The sequence below is a fragment of the Gallinula chloropus genome (assembly GCF_964237585.1).
Source record: "Gallinula chloropus genome assembly, chromosome: 11".
NCBI lineage: Eukaryota > Metazoa > Chordata > Aves > Gruiformes > Rallidae > Gallinula > Gallinula chloropus.
Genome location: NC_140096.1, coordinates 11,419,427 through 11,438,349, shown reverse-complemented (window position 1 = coordinate 11,438,349; position 18,923 = coordinate 11,419,427). Strand labels below are relative to the sequence as shown.

At 47.6% G+C, this 18,923-nt stretch overlaps 1 protein-coding gene across 1 annotated transcript; it reads left to right on the top strand.

Moving 5' to 3' along the window:
• Positions 1-918: 918 nt before the first annotated feature.
• Positions 919-17,137, top strand: POF1B (POF1B actin binding protein; the record flags this gene model as incomplete). Its single annotated transcript, XM_084268981.1, has 15 exons — positions 919-1,362; positions 6,971-7,009; positions 7,466-7,567; positions 9,969-10,166; positions 11,070-11,200; positions 12,089-12,116; positions 13,038-13,112; positions 14,477-14,569; positions 15,042-15,155; positions 15,275-15,427; positions 15,536-15,646; positions 15,999-16,127; positions 16,390-16,463; positions 16,753-16,867; positions 17,000-17,137. The coding sequence occupies 15 exons, from the start codon at positions 919-921 to the stop codon at positions 17,135-17,137; spliced, it is 1,944 nt and encodes a 647-aa protein (XP_084125107.1).
• Positions 17,138-18,923: the final 1,786 nt, after the last annotated feature.

The following is an 18,923-nucleotide window of genomic DNA, read 5'->3' as shown; positions in this document are numbered from 1 at the left end:
TATTGAGTAGTATTTATTACACAAGATTGTACAATTATGTTATTGCACCATTACCTTGCAGAACAAAGTTAAGCTCTGAGTTAGGGCTTGCCTGACATAAGCAAAGGAACCCAAACCAAAATATGCTGGATTGAGAAACTAACTGGAATTCACATTCCTCTCGCAGCATGACATGGTCGGTAAGTAATACTCCATCCTTTCTAGATAAGGGCCATCAGCAATGACCAACCCAGCCTGTCCTGGGCCGTGCAGGAATGCCTGCGGTTAGAAAATGTATGTATTTTCCCAGAGAACCGTTTCACCGAGGGGCAGGCAATGGCTCCTGCAGATGCCAAGTGCTCTGCAGAAAGTTCATCACCTCCTGCGAAAAGAATTTGAGTAATTTAATGGGGCAGTGGATAACTATGTATGTACGCTCCCCCTACGCACGTTGTGAGCAGACCAACAGGGAAGGGCTTTATTAAACTGGGTGACTGATGGTGCTTTTTCTCTGCTTTTGCCATTAGCGAGGTCTCCGTACGGTGCAGTGGCAGAAGCCCTGAACTAGGGGCCGTACCTGCTACTGGAAAAAGTTCTTCGCCACGGCGGGAGAGGAAGGTGACTGAGCTGGAAAACAAGCCCGGGACGTCTGCGGCGACCCCCCGCGCTGCCGCCGCGCCCGCCCCGGGGAGGCAGAAGGTGGCCCCGGCTGCCCCCCCCTGGTGCCGGCCGCCCCTGCGCGCTGGTAGCGGCGGGCCCGGTGCCGGCTGGCCGCCTGCCCGAAGAGGGGGAGGGCGGCCGCGGGGCTCTGCCACCCGAAGGTGTGTCCTGCCCTAGGCGCGGCTCTCTCGCAGGTACTAATCACCGCCCTGCCCCGGCTCCCGCCTGCATTTGCCGCGCCGCTGCCCCTGGAGCCGGCGTTCTCCGAGCGCGGCCGGGATGTACGGGGGCCAGCAGCAGCTGCAGCCCCTCACGCTGCCCCCGCACCTCCAGCAGCAGCACCAGCAGCAGCACCACTACTACCGCCGCCAGCAGCACTACAGCACGCTCCCCGTCTGTCGGCGGCCCCCGGTCTGCCCGGAGCCACTGCCCCGGCCCCTGCCCTGCCGGGAGCCGCCGCCCTGCCCGGAGCCCCCGCCGCCGCCGCGGCCCCCGCCGTGCCAGGAGCCGCCGCCCTGCCCTGAGCCGCTGCCGCGTCCCCTGCCGTGCGTCGACCCCGCGCCCCCCCAGCAGCAGGAAAGCGGCGTGGCGTACGATCGGGTGCGGACCTACGGCCCCGGCTGCCGGCGGGTGAGCACGTCCTGTTCCTCCCGGGCCGCCTCGCCGCTGGAGTGCTCGCACGGCTACCAGCAAGTCATCTCCGGCTGCGACCCGCCGCAACAGGTAACGGCGAAGCGCCCCCAGGTCTCCTGCCCGCCGCTCCCGGGACGCTGCTTTCCCTCCCTCCCGGCTGGGGCTGCCCTGCCGCTGGGGCTTGCCCTGCTGCCGGCGCACCTGGCCGCCCGGCCGCCGCGCGCCTCTTCCCGCCGCGCTGCCCCGATCCCGCCCGGGCTGAGGCGGTGTCGAAGCCAAAGGCCGCCCCGGGTGCAAAGGCGGCGCCGGGTCGTGAGCCAGACGCCCTTGCGCTGCCTGGCACGGCGGGGAGGCTGCGGGTGCCCTACCGCTCCTGACCGGTGAACGGTTGGGTCGGGACAGAGTTCCCGCTGGGGAGGGCCGAGGCTGGGCGGTGTGGGGTGCCGCGGGGGTGGGCCCGGCCGAGCCCTGCGCGACCCGCCCCCGTGTGCCGGGGGTTTCCTTCGCAAACGTCGGGTTAGCTGTGGCAAGAGCGCCGCCCGGCCTCTGGCAGCGCTCGGCCCTTCCCCAAACCGCCGCCCAGACGAAGCCCTGCGTTCTTCTTTCCCAGGGCGGGTGAGGCCCCGCGGCGCGGCCCCCGGGAGCGCGGGGCTGTGGCGGGGAGGGCCGGCCCGGGCCGCTCTCTGTCCCGCCGCTGCCCCAAGGGGCTCGGCGCAGCCTGGGGGGCTCCCGCCGCCATCGGGAGCGGAACGGCTCGTTTGACCCGCGCTGGGCTTCTCCTTCGGCAGCGGGTGTACCCCAGGCCCCATGTTATTAAATCTTTAATGGAGGGTGGTTATGAGCTAGCCGGAGGGCGGCCGGGCGGCTTCCCGCTGCCCTCCCTCCCCGGGCGCGCCGGTGCCGGCCGGGCTCCTCGGCGGCTGGGGAGAAAGCTCCGGTGTCAACCCGTGCCCTAGTCCCCCGTTTTAACTTAGAGACATCATTTCCCTTTAAACTCCTCTTCATTTGACTGTGGATAGGTCGGTCAATCCCCTCTTTGTTTCCTGTTTGGAAACTCCAACCTGCCTTTTTTCCCCCTTTAAACTCGAATCTCTAAACGCCTCACGCTGTTGGGGTGTTTTCACCAGTTTTGTCAGTGGAGCTGTAAAAATGCAGCCGGAGCTTCTGCAGGTTGGGTGCTCCCATTCCCGGGGGTGGGATGTGCAGGAAACTGCTTCTGCTTCTGTGGTGCTGCTCGGGTAAATTAATATAAGGGGGTGTGGGGGTGTGTGTTTGAATCCATGATGCCAATAAGGCGTGCGAATAAGCGGGTAGGGAGTAATAGAGGTCCTTCTGCTTTGCTTTAAAAGCCTTTGCAATGCAGTTTGGCAGGTTCGCTGCTGTCTATGCAGGGAAAAGCTTGAAGGTATTGATGGAATTTAGTATGATTTTAATATGTGGGACTGATACCTTAGCTGAATCTTAAAAATAAATCTGGAAACCAATGGCTTAAAAACAATTTTGATGATAAAAACGGGAAGGGAGATTAGAATTTATTCTTCAAGCATTTTTTCTCTGCTAAATCAGACTGTCATTAGTATCAATACCAGTGGGATTGGTATGTCACACCCAGTGTAGCAATCTGCTTTTGTTGCAAGTTCAGCTCTTACTTAGTTTTCTTCCCCGTGTTTTTAAAATATTTAACTAGGAAAAAGAAAAGGGATTAAGACCAGTACAAAATCTGACGTCCTTTCAGAGCTCCATTTGCATAGTTTAAGGGCTGCCTTGCTTTGCAGGATGGCTTCTGTAACCTCCGGGAAGTGAGCTGCTTCAGCTCCAGCTTTATCTGATTTAGATGTGACAGACACATTCCTGCTGGATCAGAGCTGTTTCCCCCTCTTCTGCAAGATGTGGGGCAGCAGTTGTAACCAAAGGTCGCTCACCTCCCGGATAAAGGGTCTGCTTAACTAGGGTAGATGATGGCCTGAATTGCATCCAATCACTTGAATATTCATTAGAATAGATACTGCGGTCCCAGGCTTCCTCTGATCAGCTACGTACTCAAACCGTTTATTGTAGACCCGTGCTGTTGCTGCTCTATGAAGTACGTTTAATTTTCAACGTGTTTTAATCACAGAACCCATTAAGTTGTGCTGACAAAAAAGAATTTCTTGCTGAAGTGTTGTGCTGGATTAGGCTTTGAAGACAAAAGAGGGTGTAGTTCAAATGGGGCTTTGTGTGGGTTGTAGTGTTAATGCTGGAGCGGGAAGGTGCCTAATAAAGATTATTAGGAAGGTATTAAGGAAGAAAACAGTAACAAGGAAGTCAGCTGGGAGTGGACAGAAGTTCCATACTTGGTGCTGAATGGGAGTTGTCAGGAAGAAGTGCTGGGAATGGCATAGGAAGTTTCCAAAGGGCTGATGCAGTTGCCCTTTGAGCAGATCCCATTGAGCTGCAGAAACCCAGTAACACAGTGATGCCCCGACTCCCAGCATGCAACACGGGAACTTGCAGCTAGTGGCAGCCTGGAGCTGTGGTTCAAGCTTCTTACTGCTGGTAAAGCACCGGGCTGTCGGGGCAATGGTTAGTTTCCTTCTGCAGAGCTTCTGGAGGATGAAGGATAACAAAGATCTGCATCGCTGTTGATACATGCTGCCTCCTTGTTTAGTCACGTGGGGGTGTGTTTATGTACCGTGTAGCAAGCTGCAGGGAGGGAAGGTTTGAAACCCGTGTGTGGTATAGTACAAGTGACCGTGGGGGTTTGTGGCTCAGGATTCAATTTTCTTTCCTTTTCAGAGTTAATGCTTTTTTATCCTTGCTGTAGCAGCCAAATGCTATTCCCACCCACAGCAAGCTTTGGCTAGAGTAATTCACAGCAAGTTTTGCTCTAGTCTCCTTGATCTAAATGAAGGATGTTGTTTTGAATAAATTCTCTGCCAGTATGACTTACGCTTGCAAGCCCTTTCAGGTGGGCATGGAGAAACAATATATGAACCGGCACACCCAGGGTGGCTGGTGTCAGTACAGAGGGCAAAATCCAGAACGCTGTTGCAGGAGTTGTCTATCCATGTAAGAAATCTTGTGAGTTTAGAGCTTTTCATGGCTGTGCTCGGTTCTGTGAAGCACTGATGGCTCTTGCCTCCCGTTATGAAAATACTATAGTATTAACCAGCTTGTAAGATTTGTCTGTGGTGGTTGAAACAGCCCTCAAACATAGCCTGCCATTTCCGTGCTTCAGCTGCCAAATGTGGCTCATAAATTCTGATGACTGGATTGCTTGTAATTAACAGGAGGGTATGGTTAAAAGGTTTTCCTATTGATGAAATTCTCACCTTAATCACTGTTTTGTCTGAAGCTGAGGGAAACTTGTTGAAATGCTTATTTTAAAATTTTAAAATCTTACTTAAAAATCCTAAAGGCTCACAAAAGTCATTATGAAAATGTTAGTATACACCTTTATAAATCATCTATATAAACATAGACATGGAATGACTGATTGGGTTGTCAGAAATCCCAGACACAGTCATGCCTGAAATGCACAACAGCACTGGGGTCTCCTGTTTAAAGTCCCACTCTCCCCTTCCTTCCCCCAGTTACAAAATGTTGCAGCATGGAAGCCTGACAGCGGACTAGAGAGAACTTGGAAATAGCCCGAGGACATCTTCCATGGCAATGTGGCTCCAGAGGCTGTGGAGATGGCATCTCCTTGGGCAGAGCAAGGAACCGCGTGTGGGCAGTTCGGGCTGGCATCATCGCAGGGTTTATGGCTTCTCTGTTCCCTCCCAGTCAGGGCAAGTCCAGCCTGCTTGGCTGGTACTGAAGGAAGGGAAAGCAAATCCATGTTTATAAAGTAGCGAGGGAAACTTACCGAAGTTCTATGAAAGTAGAAGGAGTTTGGGTGTCTTTAAGCATCCTTTTACCCAAGCAAAGCATTCCGAGCTTCCCTGTATTTCACATATCACTAGACTGGCCTTTTGAGTATTTTAAAAGTGTGTTCCAACTTAAAATGCTTTAGTCTTCTCAGTTCCCAGTGTGTATCCCTGAGAACACATAGGTAACTAGCTAAAATATTTTTACACGTGATCCTCTCTAAACCAGACAGTGAGTTAGGTATCCCACAGCCCTGTGGCAGCAGGATTTCGTTCAGGCAGGTTTGCCCAGCTTTTCACTTGAAAACACATCTTCTTAATTTCATACGCAATGCTCATCTTGTTTTCATGTGCCCTAACAGTGGTTGTAAGCTCTGAGTAAGAGCAACTGCTGTTTTTCCATGGCCCTTGGACTGTTGTAGCACGGGACAGCGCGAGGTGAAGCTAGGAGCTGCCTCGCTTGGGTCAGAGGATGACCTGGGAGCCAGGGGTATGCCTGCTGAGAAACAGGGGCGGAGGAAGTGCCTGTGAGCATTCATTTCTAAATATGTTGTACTTGTTTGTTCAAAATCTGTAGGTGTCAGGATGCTTTAGTAATTGGGCTGAATGTTCTAGGCCTCCATATTGTCTCTTCGGTCTTGTGTCCTTCTTTCCTTCCTTGATGGACCTACATCAAGTACACCACGTGTAGGAGGCGCTTTCTATGTTTTCTGCAGCACTTAGAGAAAATGTCTTAATTACTGTGATTGCTGCTAAAACAGTTTCTTTCCTACTTTGATTTCTCTTTCCTTGTCCTGTTGTGATTCACTCTTGGAAGATCTGGAAAACTGCTCCAGGCTTCCTAAACTTACGCAACAGTTCACAGCTGGAAACCTGACCTAATTCAGAGCTGCTCTTACCCAGCTGATGTCTCTGAGACCCAGCAGCAGCAATATAAACTTCCTAAGCACTGCCCCAGGGGAGGAAGGGTTTGTTATGAAAATTGAGAGTTTGTACTCTGAGGCAGAATAGACAGTGTGCTGTAAACTAACAAATCACCTGTTCTTAGATTAGAATCAGTGGGAATTTTTGTTAAAGAATTGGATGTGGAGAGGTCAGGCAGTGTGTACAATTTGTTATAATGGGTGGGGGTCCCCAGAATGGAAGACAGTGTCTGCAATTGCTTGTAGACAGTGCTGGGAAAAAAGTGAAGGAATCGATCTGAAAGTGAACCAAACTGCTGCTGTCTACAGATTGCTGTAATCTCAAAGGGTGTATTTCATGTTTCATTCAAGAATGTGCAAATGTTCCATGTGGGCATCTCTTCATAGGTGTCAGTTAGGGAGTGTGTGACCAGGCTTTGAAAGAGTTGCCACTGCTGGGTGCATGGGGACCTGCTCTGGTTTGCTGCAGTTCCTCTGCCCCTTTCCTTCCCCTGCTCAAGCAAAATACAAATTTTCTTCCCTGGGTGAAGTGAGAAGTGGTTTAGATGGACATCCATTTACACCAGCTGTAATGTGAGAGACTGTAGGGACAAGACAGTGTCTGTGGAACAGGGATGTGTGATCCTTGAAGACCTGGTCCAGTGTGTCAGCTTTGGTTTGGTTTTGTTCTGTTGGCTCTTACAGAAGAGAGAGACTAGTTCCCTCAGACCTGCCAAGAGGTGATCGAGGGAAGCTGAGTGCAGACTGTGTACTGCTGCCCCGTGTGGGGGGTATTCCCTGCGGGGTGGAAAGGCCTGGGCTATAAACACATCTGGGTGATTCTTAATGTGTTTATAGCTGGTGATGATATTCAGGTCAATGTGGGAAGAGGTTTTACAGACAGAAGTGCAGTAATCACTGAAATGTTGCTTCTGTTCTTCTTTGCAGGGCACTTTTCGAAGGATTATTATCGAGAACCCTGATCAGGTAGGAGATCCCTTTCGTGCTGCAGTTCTGCTTGTGTAACTCTTCCTCCCTTAATTATACCCATTCAGTGAAGGGCTCAGCTACCTCCCTTGGGGATGCTGAATGCTCTGAAACCACATGGCCCGTACCTCTGCTTGTGAGAGGTGAAGTTACTGGGGAATGAAAACACTGTGGAATTGCCAGCCAGGCTTTAACCTCTTGATAGTTGAGCCTCTGTCTCTGTCCTTCAGGACCATTACTAGCGGAGATGAATCTCTGTTTCTGCTGTGTGTATTTCAAATGTCATCTAGACAGAAGGACAGTAATTTTGTTTCCAAATAGACAGACACAGACATATCTTAAAGAGCTATCTCAAAGTATACGTGTCTTCACGTTATGGTTTTTAGTCAAAATTATACTAATTCTGCATTTGCTGTTGGACTTCTCATATATGTTTTTATTAAAATTGTTTTACAGGAGCCCCTGTCCCCATTTCTCAGAGGGGGAAGTTTCTTTCCTGGAAACAATGTCATCTATGAAAAGACAATAAGAAAATATGAGTTATTAAATCCCCACCAAGTAAGTTGATTGTTAATATTAATCTGTTGCAAAAGAAAACTGAGATGGCAGCAGAAAAATAATGTTTCTGGGCTGCTGTTGGGGTTTTTTTATTGGGAACTACTGCTGGCAGCCTGAGAATTGCCTTGGTGAGCTACAGGGCACATTCTCAAAGTAAAGGGAACCATTTTGTAAGTAAGAAGAGCAGAAGTTGGAATGTTTGCTGTGTTTTCCTTAAGAATGTGTTATTTCAGACTAACAGTGAAAACTGCTGGTGTATCTCTGGCATTGGCAGGCTTTGTCTGAATGCTGACAGAGTCAGGTTTTTGCAGTAGCTCCACAACAGAGTAACCGATGCAAATGTTTACACAAAATGAAAGGACAAATTTGAGTTTAACTGAAGTTTTCATTCTGTTCTGGATTTCAGATGGATAAATCAGGTTGGATAAATCTGGATTTCAGATGGATCAATCTTTTCCACCCTTAAGTGGAAAGCAAAAAGATTTGAGCTAATGATGAATAGTATATTTTCCCCCTAGAATAACAGGGTGTGGAGTCGAGTCCTGGAAACCAGATCTCTACTTCTGGTTTTTGTTGCTCAGGGTGTACCTTGAATTACGTCAAATCAGGAGTGTAGTTTTGAAGGGAATTTCCCAGTCTCTGTTACGTTGCTCTTTGGTTTACATTGCACTGTGGTCCTGGACTCTGCAAACTGCATTTCTTTCATATGAAATAAGTCTGTTGGAAGAGCACACCCTGTGTGGTGCACCTGCCAATGGTGTGTAAAGCCTCCTCAGATAGGCAGAACGTCAGTACTGGGAACTCCCTCTGCTCCTCTTGTGCCATGCAGTAACATGCATTTCTTTGTGGTCTAGTTTTGGTGCAGAATTAGATGTTGGTTTGACCTTTCCAATGTGATTGCCTAGTGAATTGCTAAGTCAGAATCACCCAAAGCCTAGGATGAGCATTTACCTTCTTCCACATAGACTGCAACAGCTACATTTTTTGAAGTAAACTTGTAAAAGCTAGGGTTTAGAGAAACAATGAACTTTGCTGAAATTGGTAACTTTTTCAATTGGACCATAAACCAGCTCCTTGTTTTGGTGGGTGGTTTGGTAAATAGGACTTATCTTGATTACAGAAAGAAGCCACGTGTCCCTTATGTGTTGTATGCTCTGAATGTGGAACTGCTGAAAGTATTAATAGAGTAAAAATGTCTGGAGCCATTTCCTGTGCTAGTGTTTTTTTCTAAGTAATGAAAACTCAGTTCAGCCAAAGCTCTTTCATCTCTAAAATATTTAATGAAACGGAATATGTGTGTGTCTAACATTGAATAGTAGAGGTCCCCATGGCCTGAGTATGTTAGGAGTAACAATGGAATGAAACATACAACTCCGTTAGGAAGGGTGTATCTTCTGTGCCTTCCATTTGCAGCTGCTAAAATTGAGGGGTTCCAGCCCTCAAGTATGAAAATGTGAGGTAAACATGTGTCCAGAAGAAAAGCAATTTTATGAGGATTGTTGAAATATCTGAGATTGTCATCATTGAACCAGATGAAGTTCAACAAAAGCAAGTGTCAAGTCTTGCACCTGGGAAGGAACAACCAGTACAGGCTGGGGGATGACCTGCTGGAGAAGAGCTCAGTGGAGAAGGACCTGGGGGTCCTGGTAGATGACAGGTTGGCCATGAGCCAGCAGTGTGCCCTGGTGGCTAAGAGAGCCAATGGGATCCTGGGATGCATCTGGAGGAGTATAGCCAGCAGGTCAAAGGAGGTGATCCTCCCCCTCTACTCTGCCCTGGTCAGGCCCCACCTGGAGTTTGTGTCCAGTTCTGGGCTCCTTGGTTTAAAAAGGACAGGGATCTCCTGGAGAGAGTCCAAAGAACGGCCACGAAGATGATTAGGGGCCTGGAACATCTCCCTATGAGGACAGGCTGAGTAAGTTGGGACTCTTCAGCCTTGAGAAGAGAAGACTAATGGGGGACCTAATTAAAGTTTATAATTATCTGAAGCAGGGGATGCAGGGGGAATCAGCCAGCCCCTTTTCAGTGGTCTGTGGGGATAGGACAAGGGGCAATGGCGGCAAGTTGGAGCACAGGAAGTTCCGCACCAACATGCAGAAAAACTTTTTCACAGTGAGGGTGACAGAGGCCTGGGACAGGCTGCCCAGGGAGGTGGTGGAGTCTCCATCTCTGGAGATATTCCAGACCCGTCTGGATGCCTATCTGAGTGATATGTCCTAGGGAGCTGCTATGGCAGGAGGGTTGGACCCGATGATCTCTTGAGGTCCCTTCCAACCCCTACAATTCTATGATTCTATGATTTCCATGCAAACCCGTGTTTCATTCCGCTCTGTACTTGTGCTGAGCTTCCACCCCGTTATGATGTGTCCAGCAGCTGGAAAAAGTTCATCCTTGTTCCTAGGAAAAGCAGTACCAGTTCTCCCAGCGCTGCCTGAGTCCCCAGCTCGTGGATCAGTGCCAGCACTCTGAGCAGCCCCAAGTCACTGTCCAGTGCCAGCAGACACAGACCAGTAGCCCCTGTGAAGTAATTCCAATCTCTGTGAGCGACGACTGCCGAGGAAATACAGTGAGGAGGGTAACGGTTCAGACCTGCGAACCGGTAAGAACCTCATGTTTTACTATTCACAGTGTAGTGTTGTCTTGTGTGCAGAGTATAGAACTTTCCAGATACATAGATACAGGTATACAGTAGGGTCATTAAGCATACGCCCCATGTAAGTGAACAGCAGAGTCTATGTGTCTGTTGCAGGTAACTGCTGTGATTGCAGACATTGTCTAGGGCTGTCCAAGACTGTCACACGCTCTGAAAGGGGGAAAAAATTCCTAAAACAGCTGTTCTAGGTGTTGTATCCTGTTTCTTCTTGGCATAGACTTGTAGTTAACTGTACTGACTGATAATCATTCTGTGGTTGTTTAAATGTGTTAAGTCTTGTTGGCTTGTGGTTTTTTAGTCCTTGAGCTGGGAGTGTTAACCAACAGTTGAGTCAGGCTTCAGCTGTCAGTCTTTGTCCAACAAAGACTAATAACATCAAGCTTAACCCTCTAGTTTTGGAGAAAAGCTGCCTGACTTTATAAACTGGACACACATCAATTGCCTTCTGTCTGAAATGATCAATAAGGACTTCACATATATGTCAATTTGACATAGATTCACAGGAAGCAAAACTAGCTTCCTTTGCCCTTCGTTTTACAATAGGTTGCAAGCTCTGGGTGCTTAAGGGCTGCAGGAGGCTTGCTAGATGTGTAACTGTGACTTCAGCTGCAGGTGGGGGAGAGTGTCATAGTCCTTCCTATGCACCTATTTGATAGAGGTGGCCAAACGAAGTGATTAATTTCTGTAGTTTACCAAAACATGAAGACTCAGCACCAAGGAAAAGAACAGCATAAACACATTGCAAATTAGTACGAGTAAAAAAACCCAAATCCATCGTACTTGTAGACTCGTCATGTTCAGCTTCCATCCCAGATAAGGGAACTGATCTTCCTGCACATCTTCTGCTAGGTGAGCTGCTCTCAGGAGAACAATGACCAGCTGGACTGCCGCTACTTCGGTGAGCTCCTTGCTGAGCTCAGTCGCAAGACCAACGACTTGTACAGCTGTTTGCTTCAGCACGTGGAGAAGATAGGAGGAAGGTACTGGCATTCTGTCCATCCTGCTGTTTCAGTGTTCCAGATACCCTAGCAGTGCACAGTTCAGAGGACAGTATTGTTGGGTATTTTTCTTCCAGCAGCAAGAACTGACTGTGTATTTCACACATGAATCTAACTTGCTGAGTAGCTGAGGACATAGAAATGCTGTAAGCCAAGTAAATTTCTTGAATTTTGATGCTTTTTCAAATTATTTAGACGTATAGAGAGGAAGAATTACATATCCCGTGCCTGATTGCACACAGAGCAAACAAGGACACGTACAGTGTGCTCTGACATACATTTAATGGTACAAGTCTGAAGAATGAAGCGACCCAAATGTCCAAGCTGCCATTTCCTTTGTTCTGTCACGGTGTTACATTATGTCTTGGATTAAAAGACACCCATCACAAGGCATAAAGCTCAGTATGTATGTGCAAAGGGAGGTCAGGCGTGTGCTCTGCCCAGCCCTACAGGGTGTCAGTCTCCTCTGGGTTTTTCCAAGGTCACTGAAATACAGAAAGTGGTCCCATAGCAGAGGAAAGGTGGAATTTAAGCATCACAAAAAACCTGACAGTGCGAAGTGAACACTTCACTTTCAGCATAGTTCTGGGCGTACCATCACCCAGGCAATTAGAATGTAATTGGGTTGCTGAACATAATTGGGGTGACTGCGCAAAGAAACAGCGATGGTTAGCCTGGGTTAACTGTATTTAACTGCTATTTGTATTCCACTCTCCTCTGGTATTTCTACACCAATCTGATCTGATAAAGAACCTTCCTTGCTCCGTATTTAAAAGATAATCTTCTCATAGCTGTGAATGTGGGCAAGAGTTCTTAAAATCTCTGGACAAGGTTTCAGTTAACGTATCACTTGAATTTTGTGTTTTACAGGAACCATGACATTGAATTCACATGTCAGGTAAGCATCAGGCAAGCTGTCAGCAAGCTGTTCCCTGATACTTTGTGTTGGTAACAGTAGTGTGGATCTTCAGGTAAACTAAGCCAAGCCAGTGTAAATGGTGTGTGTCAGTTAATGATTCTTGGTTGGTAATAACATTTAGAGCCTGAAACCTCCTGCTGGGTGTGTGTTTGCAAATGTGGTAGCACTGAAAGGAGCTTTACTCATTTGCATGATTCCAGCAGGAGAGTCAAATTTTGAAAGCCTTTCCTGTTGGGAAGCCAGCACACTGAGCTACCTGGACTGTCACTGTGTCTCTTGTCAAGGATTGGTCACTCTGCCAGTAAAACTGTTCAGCTGCTCCTGCAGAAGTGACAGGGATGCAGGGGGACAGAGCAGACCTCCTGCACCTACAGAAAGCTGGCTTTTGAGAACTGGGCTGTGACAGCATCATCGGCACCTCTGGTATTTTTAAAGGCATTGTGTCTATGGCAGAAGTACTTCCCTGGGATTAAATTACACGAAGCAATGCCACTAAATCACTGGCAGTGTCTCCTGTGATGCACTGGTCATCTTTAGTTTATTGACAGTCTGCTCTTTGTTTAGAAACATGAGATTTGCTCGTATTGTAAACTGCCAGAAGTTGTGTTTCAGCATCAGCTGTTATTTTCCTGTGAGAGGATGGTTTTGAATACTGCTTCTAAAATAGATGTTAATGATTTGAATATATTCTTCATATATCACTGCATCTCAGTTTTTATACACCACACATAGACAGACTTTGGAAATCTTCTGGATACACTTTGATCTATTTTCACTCTTATTTGCCTGGTACTAAACATGTTTTTCATAGTAGAGCCATGTAATTAATGAAGAAACTACATCGTGATCTACCAGGCAGAATTCTTAAGATGTCTCCCCTTTCCTCCCTTCTTTGCTTAGACTGAAGATATTGAAGATTTAATTCCTAAAGGACTGTCTGAAGCAACGAAGCAGCAGATTCGTTACCTCCTCCAGGTATGTGAGTGGGGTGGAAGGGTGTGTGTAAGCCTAAAGTAACTTGCAACAGTAGAAACTGGCTTACACGTACCAGGGACTTTGTATGTACAGACCACTGAGGCCTCTCAGACTTTGGGGGTGTGATGTTTTTTCAATCAGAGGGGGATTCTGAGCTGACTGCTCAGATGAAGCCCATGCTGGGTATGCCCAGAGCCTCAAGTCTAGAAGCACAGAGAGTTTTCACTGGCACAGTAGGTACATGGCACCTAAGGAATTCAGCAACCTCCAGCACTAAGGACTTGCTGAGTGGAGCTTTATTTGCATTTTTGACTTAATTCCTTTTTTCAATCTACCCCCATAGTGTATTTCCCAATAAAACTAGCAAAACTTAAGCCAAAACTGAAACTCCCACTTTAATTAAAACCCAACCAAACAGGTGAATTATTAAACTACTTTTACACCTCAGTCACATCATAGCACCAGTGGTGTTAAAAATACAGCAAGGGCTAATCGCTGTATTCATGGAGATGTTGAAGCCTTCTGCATCTTCAGTGATCAGCAAATAAAGGGACAGGATCAGAGGAAGAGAATTACGGGAGGATTACAGTGTCACCCAGACAGTACAAAGTACATCTGCAGACTATCCAGCCCTTCCAGATGAGTCAGAAATTGAGGAGTTACTTTGACCTTTCAAAAATCTATTTTTCTTCATTCAAGTATTAGAAACGCAACAATTTGTGTTTTACCATGAATCAATCCACAGCTGTTAACCTACACACAAAGACAAAGAACAGTGCTGGGCTGTTGGGCACTCCTGCCTTTCTTTTTTCAGCCACTCACTTATTTAGTCTATGGGACCTTTTTCCTTTGGAAGGTAGGTGTTGGTTGTACAGCAGGTTTTTTTATTTAAATTTTTTAAAAGTTTTAATTAAATTATCTTGCCCTTGAGCTGAAAGTGATTTTTGCCAGATCTCAAAGGTGATGGCTTGCTCCTCTGAGTTCTTCAGCAGAGCAGGTAGTTACTTCTTTAAATCAGTGTAAGTAAGTCCCAAAGCTCTGAACACTCAAGTGATATGAACATGTTTATTTGTCCCTTTATTGGTGTACAAATGCAGCTCTTTTTTTCCCCTCTCCTCCCTTCCATTTAAAAAGCCACCCTGTGTTACAAGGCAACAATATAAAAAGATTGCTGTGTGCAGAATAAAGGGCATGAAACTGTGTTTCCCTGCAGAAACCCTGGGCACTTCAAAGAACAATGAGTAGCTCCAAGAGTCAGTCAGTTATTTCCAGCCATACAGCAGTTTGTTCTGCGCACTGCCCGCTGTGCAGCGAACAAAGTGCACTAACTAATCACTGTATGTATCCATCTCTTCCCCTCCCAGATGAGAGTGACCTCAGACAAATCCTTGAGACTCGTCCTGTCCACTTTTAAGAACCTGCGTGAGGAGCTTTGCCACCTGCAGGATGACCTGGGGGTAAGTCGGCCCCACGGCCTGGTTGGGGGGAGGCCACTGTGATGCAGTTTAAATTTGAGAAGCCCAGGCTGTAGTTCCTGTGCTGCAAAGAGCTGGACAGTGAACGGGCTCGTGGGACTTGTGTAGTGGATGAAGTTCAGTTTGTCTCTAGCAGTGGGTTTCAAGCGTTCAATCTGCTGAAGCCTGAACACCCCAGTACTCTGAGGAGGGCAAGACTGCCGAGTGAAATGAGATTTGAAGCGCTGTGTGGCCCGTGCACCTACCTTGGGGTAGCTGTGTGGAGCTGTGTGAACGTTGGCACAGCCAAGGCACACACAAGCGCCTCTTGGCTGGTGCTGTGCCTGGAACTGGGAAAATGGGTTATTTTCTGTTATATGCATCACTTGCTGATTGATCAGGATGTTGCGCTTTGCGTGTGGGAGAAGTTTACTCAGTAATCACAGCTATGGCCCCAAACCCTTTTGTCTTACAGAAGTTAGAAACCGACAGTGTCTGTCTGAAGAAGGATTTGGCTTTTAAAGAGGCTCAAGTAAAAGAATACGAAATGATGCTGGCTTCTCTGAGAGAGAATAACCGGCAGCAGCAGGTAAAGCTAAAAAATCAGTGTAACTGCAGCCAGCCAAAACTGGGATACACCTGTGTATGAGTGATCCTCTTACTGCCATAAGGAATGTGGCCTGTTCAGTCCACTTCTCTGCTTTCCAGCAAGGGCTTCGAGACAGTACTGCCAAGTGCCGCTCTCTGGAAGAACAGCTCCTCTCCCTTCGGCTCAGCGAGGGAGAGAAGGATTGTCAGCTCAAGGAACTGGAGTACTCTAAGCGTGCCTTGGAGCAAGAGATCCAGAACCTCAGGCTACAGGTACTGGTTTCTGCTCATTGCTGCTGTTACTCACAGATACAGATGCAATCGTATTAAAAATAACATTGCAAACTCGTTTTCAAATAAAACCCCCTTTGCTTTCTCTAGAGCTGCTGTAATCCCACACTACAGACCACCACAGATGAGCTCTCCAGCCGTTACGTAGAGATGATCAATAACTTGAGAGAGGATAAAGATCGTGAGATCCGCAATCTCAGGGTGAGTTTATGAACTTGGTGTCTGTGTTCCTCACCCTGTATGACTGCAGGCAAACACACAGCTGCTTCTTTAAGGAACAGGGAAGAGCTCCTGTAGGTGCTGCTTACATGTCTCTTGGTTCTGCTGTTACTATATGAAGATACTAAGGATGATTTTTTTTTACTTGAAAATCATTGAGTTCTGTCTGTGTCTGTGTCTCTGTCTATAGCACAGTTTAAGTTGCACTCATTTGGTTGAGTCTTACGGTTCATAATTAAATTTTACAGAGTACATCCAGAGCCCTAGACAGACAATGCAAGGTCACTAGAGGAGCACTGACACTGAACCAACTGCTGTAATGTCTCTTTTGCAGTCCCAGTTATGCCAATTCCAGCAGGACATATCCAGGAGAGAAGGAAGTAACAGTGACTTGCAAATAAGGCTGCATGAACTGACATCCATGTTGGAGGAGAAAGAAGCTTTTATTAAACAACAGCAAGAGGTAAAATGTTACAAGTGCTTTTTGTCTACAAAGTCTTTTATTTATGTTTCCATCTCACAGAAGTGGAGGCTTAAGGAGGAGCTGGTTGTGCTTTTCTGTGTGGGCTGTCAGGGTCAGGACTGGGTGCTGTTCCGCTGCCTGTCTTTTAGGACAGGCTTTGCAGACTGCTCCTTGAGAGCAATTTCTGCAGCTGCCTTCTTGTGCCTTTAGAGAACTAATATGTGAAGTAACGTTTCCTGCACTGTTTGTTCGGTTTCCTCAGGACCTCTTCCGATTGAAGCACGAGAAACTGTCAGGCAGTCAGTCCCCTGGTGTAACAGCCATCATCACTAAAAAGTAATGTTGTCATTCACCCTTGTTAAAAATACAACCTTTTGCTTTCCCACTGTACAGCCTCTAGTAACCAAGCTCTTGTCTCCTGAAAACACCTTGATACTGCTGGTTCAGCTTAGAGGGGAGAGTGGGGTGGTGGGTTTTCCTAAGCAGGGAGGGTTTGATCCTGAGCCAGGTGCTGGCAGTTAAAGTGCCACTGGGTGTGAAAAGCTTTGGGGATTAACAGGAGCGGGGATCAGAGTGACAAGGATGCACAACACAGGTTTGTTTACAGGTTTCCAACTCTCTACAGGTACAGGAATCAGTACCCCATTCTGGGTCTCCTGTCTGATGACTACAAGGTTACATCACCTGTCAATAAATCACAGACCATTGTCATTGAGAGGACTGGGGAGATCTGGAAAAATGTAAGTTGACCTAGAGATTGACTGTTCAGTCTCAAATTCCTGAGTATTTACTTCAAAGAAGGCATTAGCCACCACCCACCTCAGAAAGGAAGCCACACTGGAAACAGAAGAACCTTTTGTTGTTTTCTCCAGCATGTCATTACCTTGAACAAAAGAAGTGGTGTGGCTCCAGAAGCCACGCTGGGAACTCCAGCCGTGCTGTGCTCTCAGGCAAAGGAGTGTTGTGGGTGGGCAGGAGTCCTCTGGATCGTGACTCCAAGCCATTACTGAGACACACCAACCACCGTGTCCCTATGCTTACGCTGAGACAGGGCAGGGACTAGCTGGGGACATGCAGAGGAGTGGTGATGTTTTATGGAGTGACTCAAAGCAGGAAATGGGATGGCAGAAGCTGTTTGTTACAGGGCACAAGGTCACCGTGCCAGGTCTGACTACACAGTAAATGAGGCTTGAGAGAGGTCAACATGGCTGTCCCCAGCCAGGACTTCTGACCAGTAGACGCTGAGGAATCTGCCAGAGTACAGCAGAGCAGCGCAAACAAGTTCCGAGAGCAGCTCTGTGGGGAGACGTGACCAAGAGAAAGACAGTTCTGTGAGCAGCCTGAGTATACAAGGGGTAAAACTTCTGGCATGTTCTAGAAGGGTGTGTTATCTGGAGTAGGATTATAAAAATAAGAGGCAGAGATAACTGGCAAACAGCGGAGTTTTATTACTGACCTCTCAAACTCATCTAGTTGCGTGGCATCCTAGTGAAATGCCAAGGAACCAAACAGTAGCAAAGGAGTAGTAAAGCCACCCCAACCACGCTCCTTTTTTCCTCCCTTTCTTGAGAAGTTGCTCACATTTTCCATTATATAAACTGGGAAGATGAGTGTACTCTGTGGATGAAGAGATTGGTATCATTAACCACATGAGACCTGTCTGTATGTTAAGTTCCCAAAGTGTCTGTCAATCACTAGTGCAGGTTTCAGCTGAAATGAAGTTCCTGTGCTGCAAGGTACAAATCCAGCTGGCAAGCTCCAGGAGCAATTTGGCTGCATTTCCATATGGTCAGCCAGATCCCTGTCCCTGCGGCGCTCAAAGCTGAATGGTGATGCCAAGGGGTGTCCAGCCACAGGTTCTAATGGTCCTGTCTTCAAGCAATGATTATTTATCCCACTCAGTCCTTTGAGATAGATGAGTGAAAGTACTTAAATGTTGTAATACTGATCCTGGGTTATACTAGAGAGCTCTTCAAGGGAAGAAACTCTGCATTACCTACAGCATTGCAGGTAACTTCCTGTTCTTGGTGGTGTGCCCGAGTATGAAACAAGTTCTTTTCCTGGGTGCTGCATTTACTGGAGACAGGAACCAGGGCAGTGCTGACAGCACCATTTACAGCTTAGTGATATGACTTGGACCTCGGCAGGACTTGCTGCCATGAGCACTGACAGGCCGTGTGTGTTTGTGAAGGAGGAGGGAGCTCACTAGCCACCTCAGTCACTGTGAAAGTCAGACTATTAGAGAAAATAAGCATATAATTAAATCAGACGTGCTTTATGTGTCAGGCAGTTTTGTTTCATGTACAGAAATAAGTCTGTATTTTCTAACAAGCTGCTTGTTTCTTCCAGGAATGAAAGACATCCCTAAGCCATCAGAGTGGCTCAGAGGAGTTCACATCAACCAAAACTGCTTTACTTTCTGCTACTTTGCATCTGAAAAAGGTTCATTCTGAGAGCAGGAAGGGCTGGGGAGCACACTAAGGGCACGGGAGCATGAAGATGATGGAAAACACTGCCTCACCCGGTTACCCGTGTCCATCGTCTGTCACCAACAGCTGTGTACAGATGTTAGTACTTGTACCTTTTGATGCACTCAGTTTTCACTCAGAAGCGGCACGCTGGGCGTTTGTGGACTTCAGCTTCTCTTGGCACCACTTTCCCTCTGCTCTTCAGCCAGGCCTGAACCAATCTGAGAGAGAAACAGAAGAAATCTGAACCCTTCTATTTGCACTAGTAGCTGTGTTCTGCCCCATCTCCTTCCACCTCAGCAGCACAGCGTCAGTCAGTCCCACACAA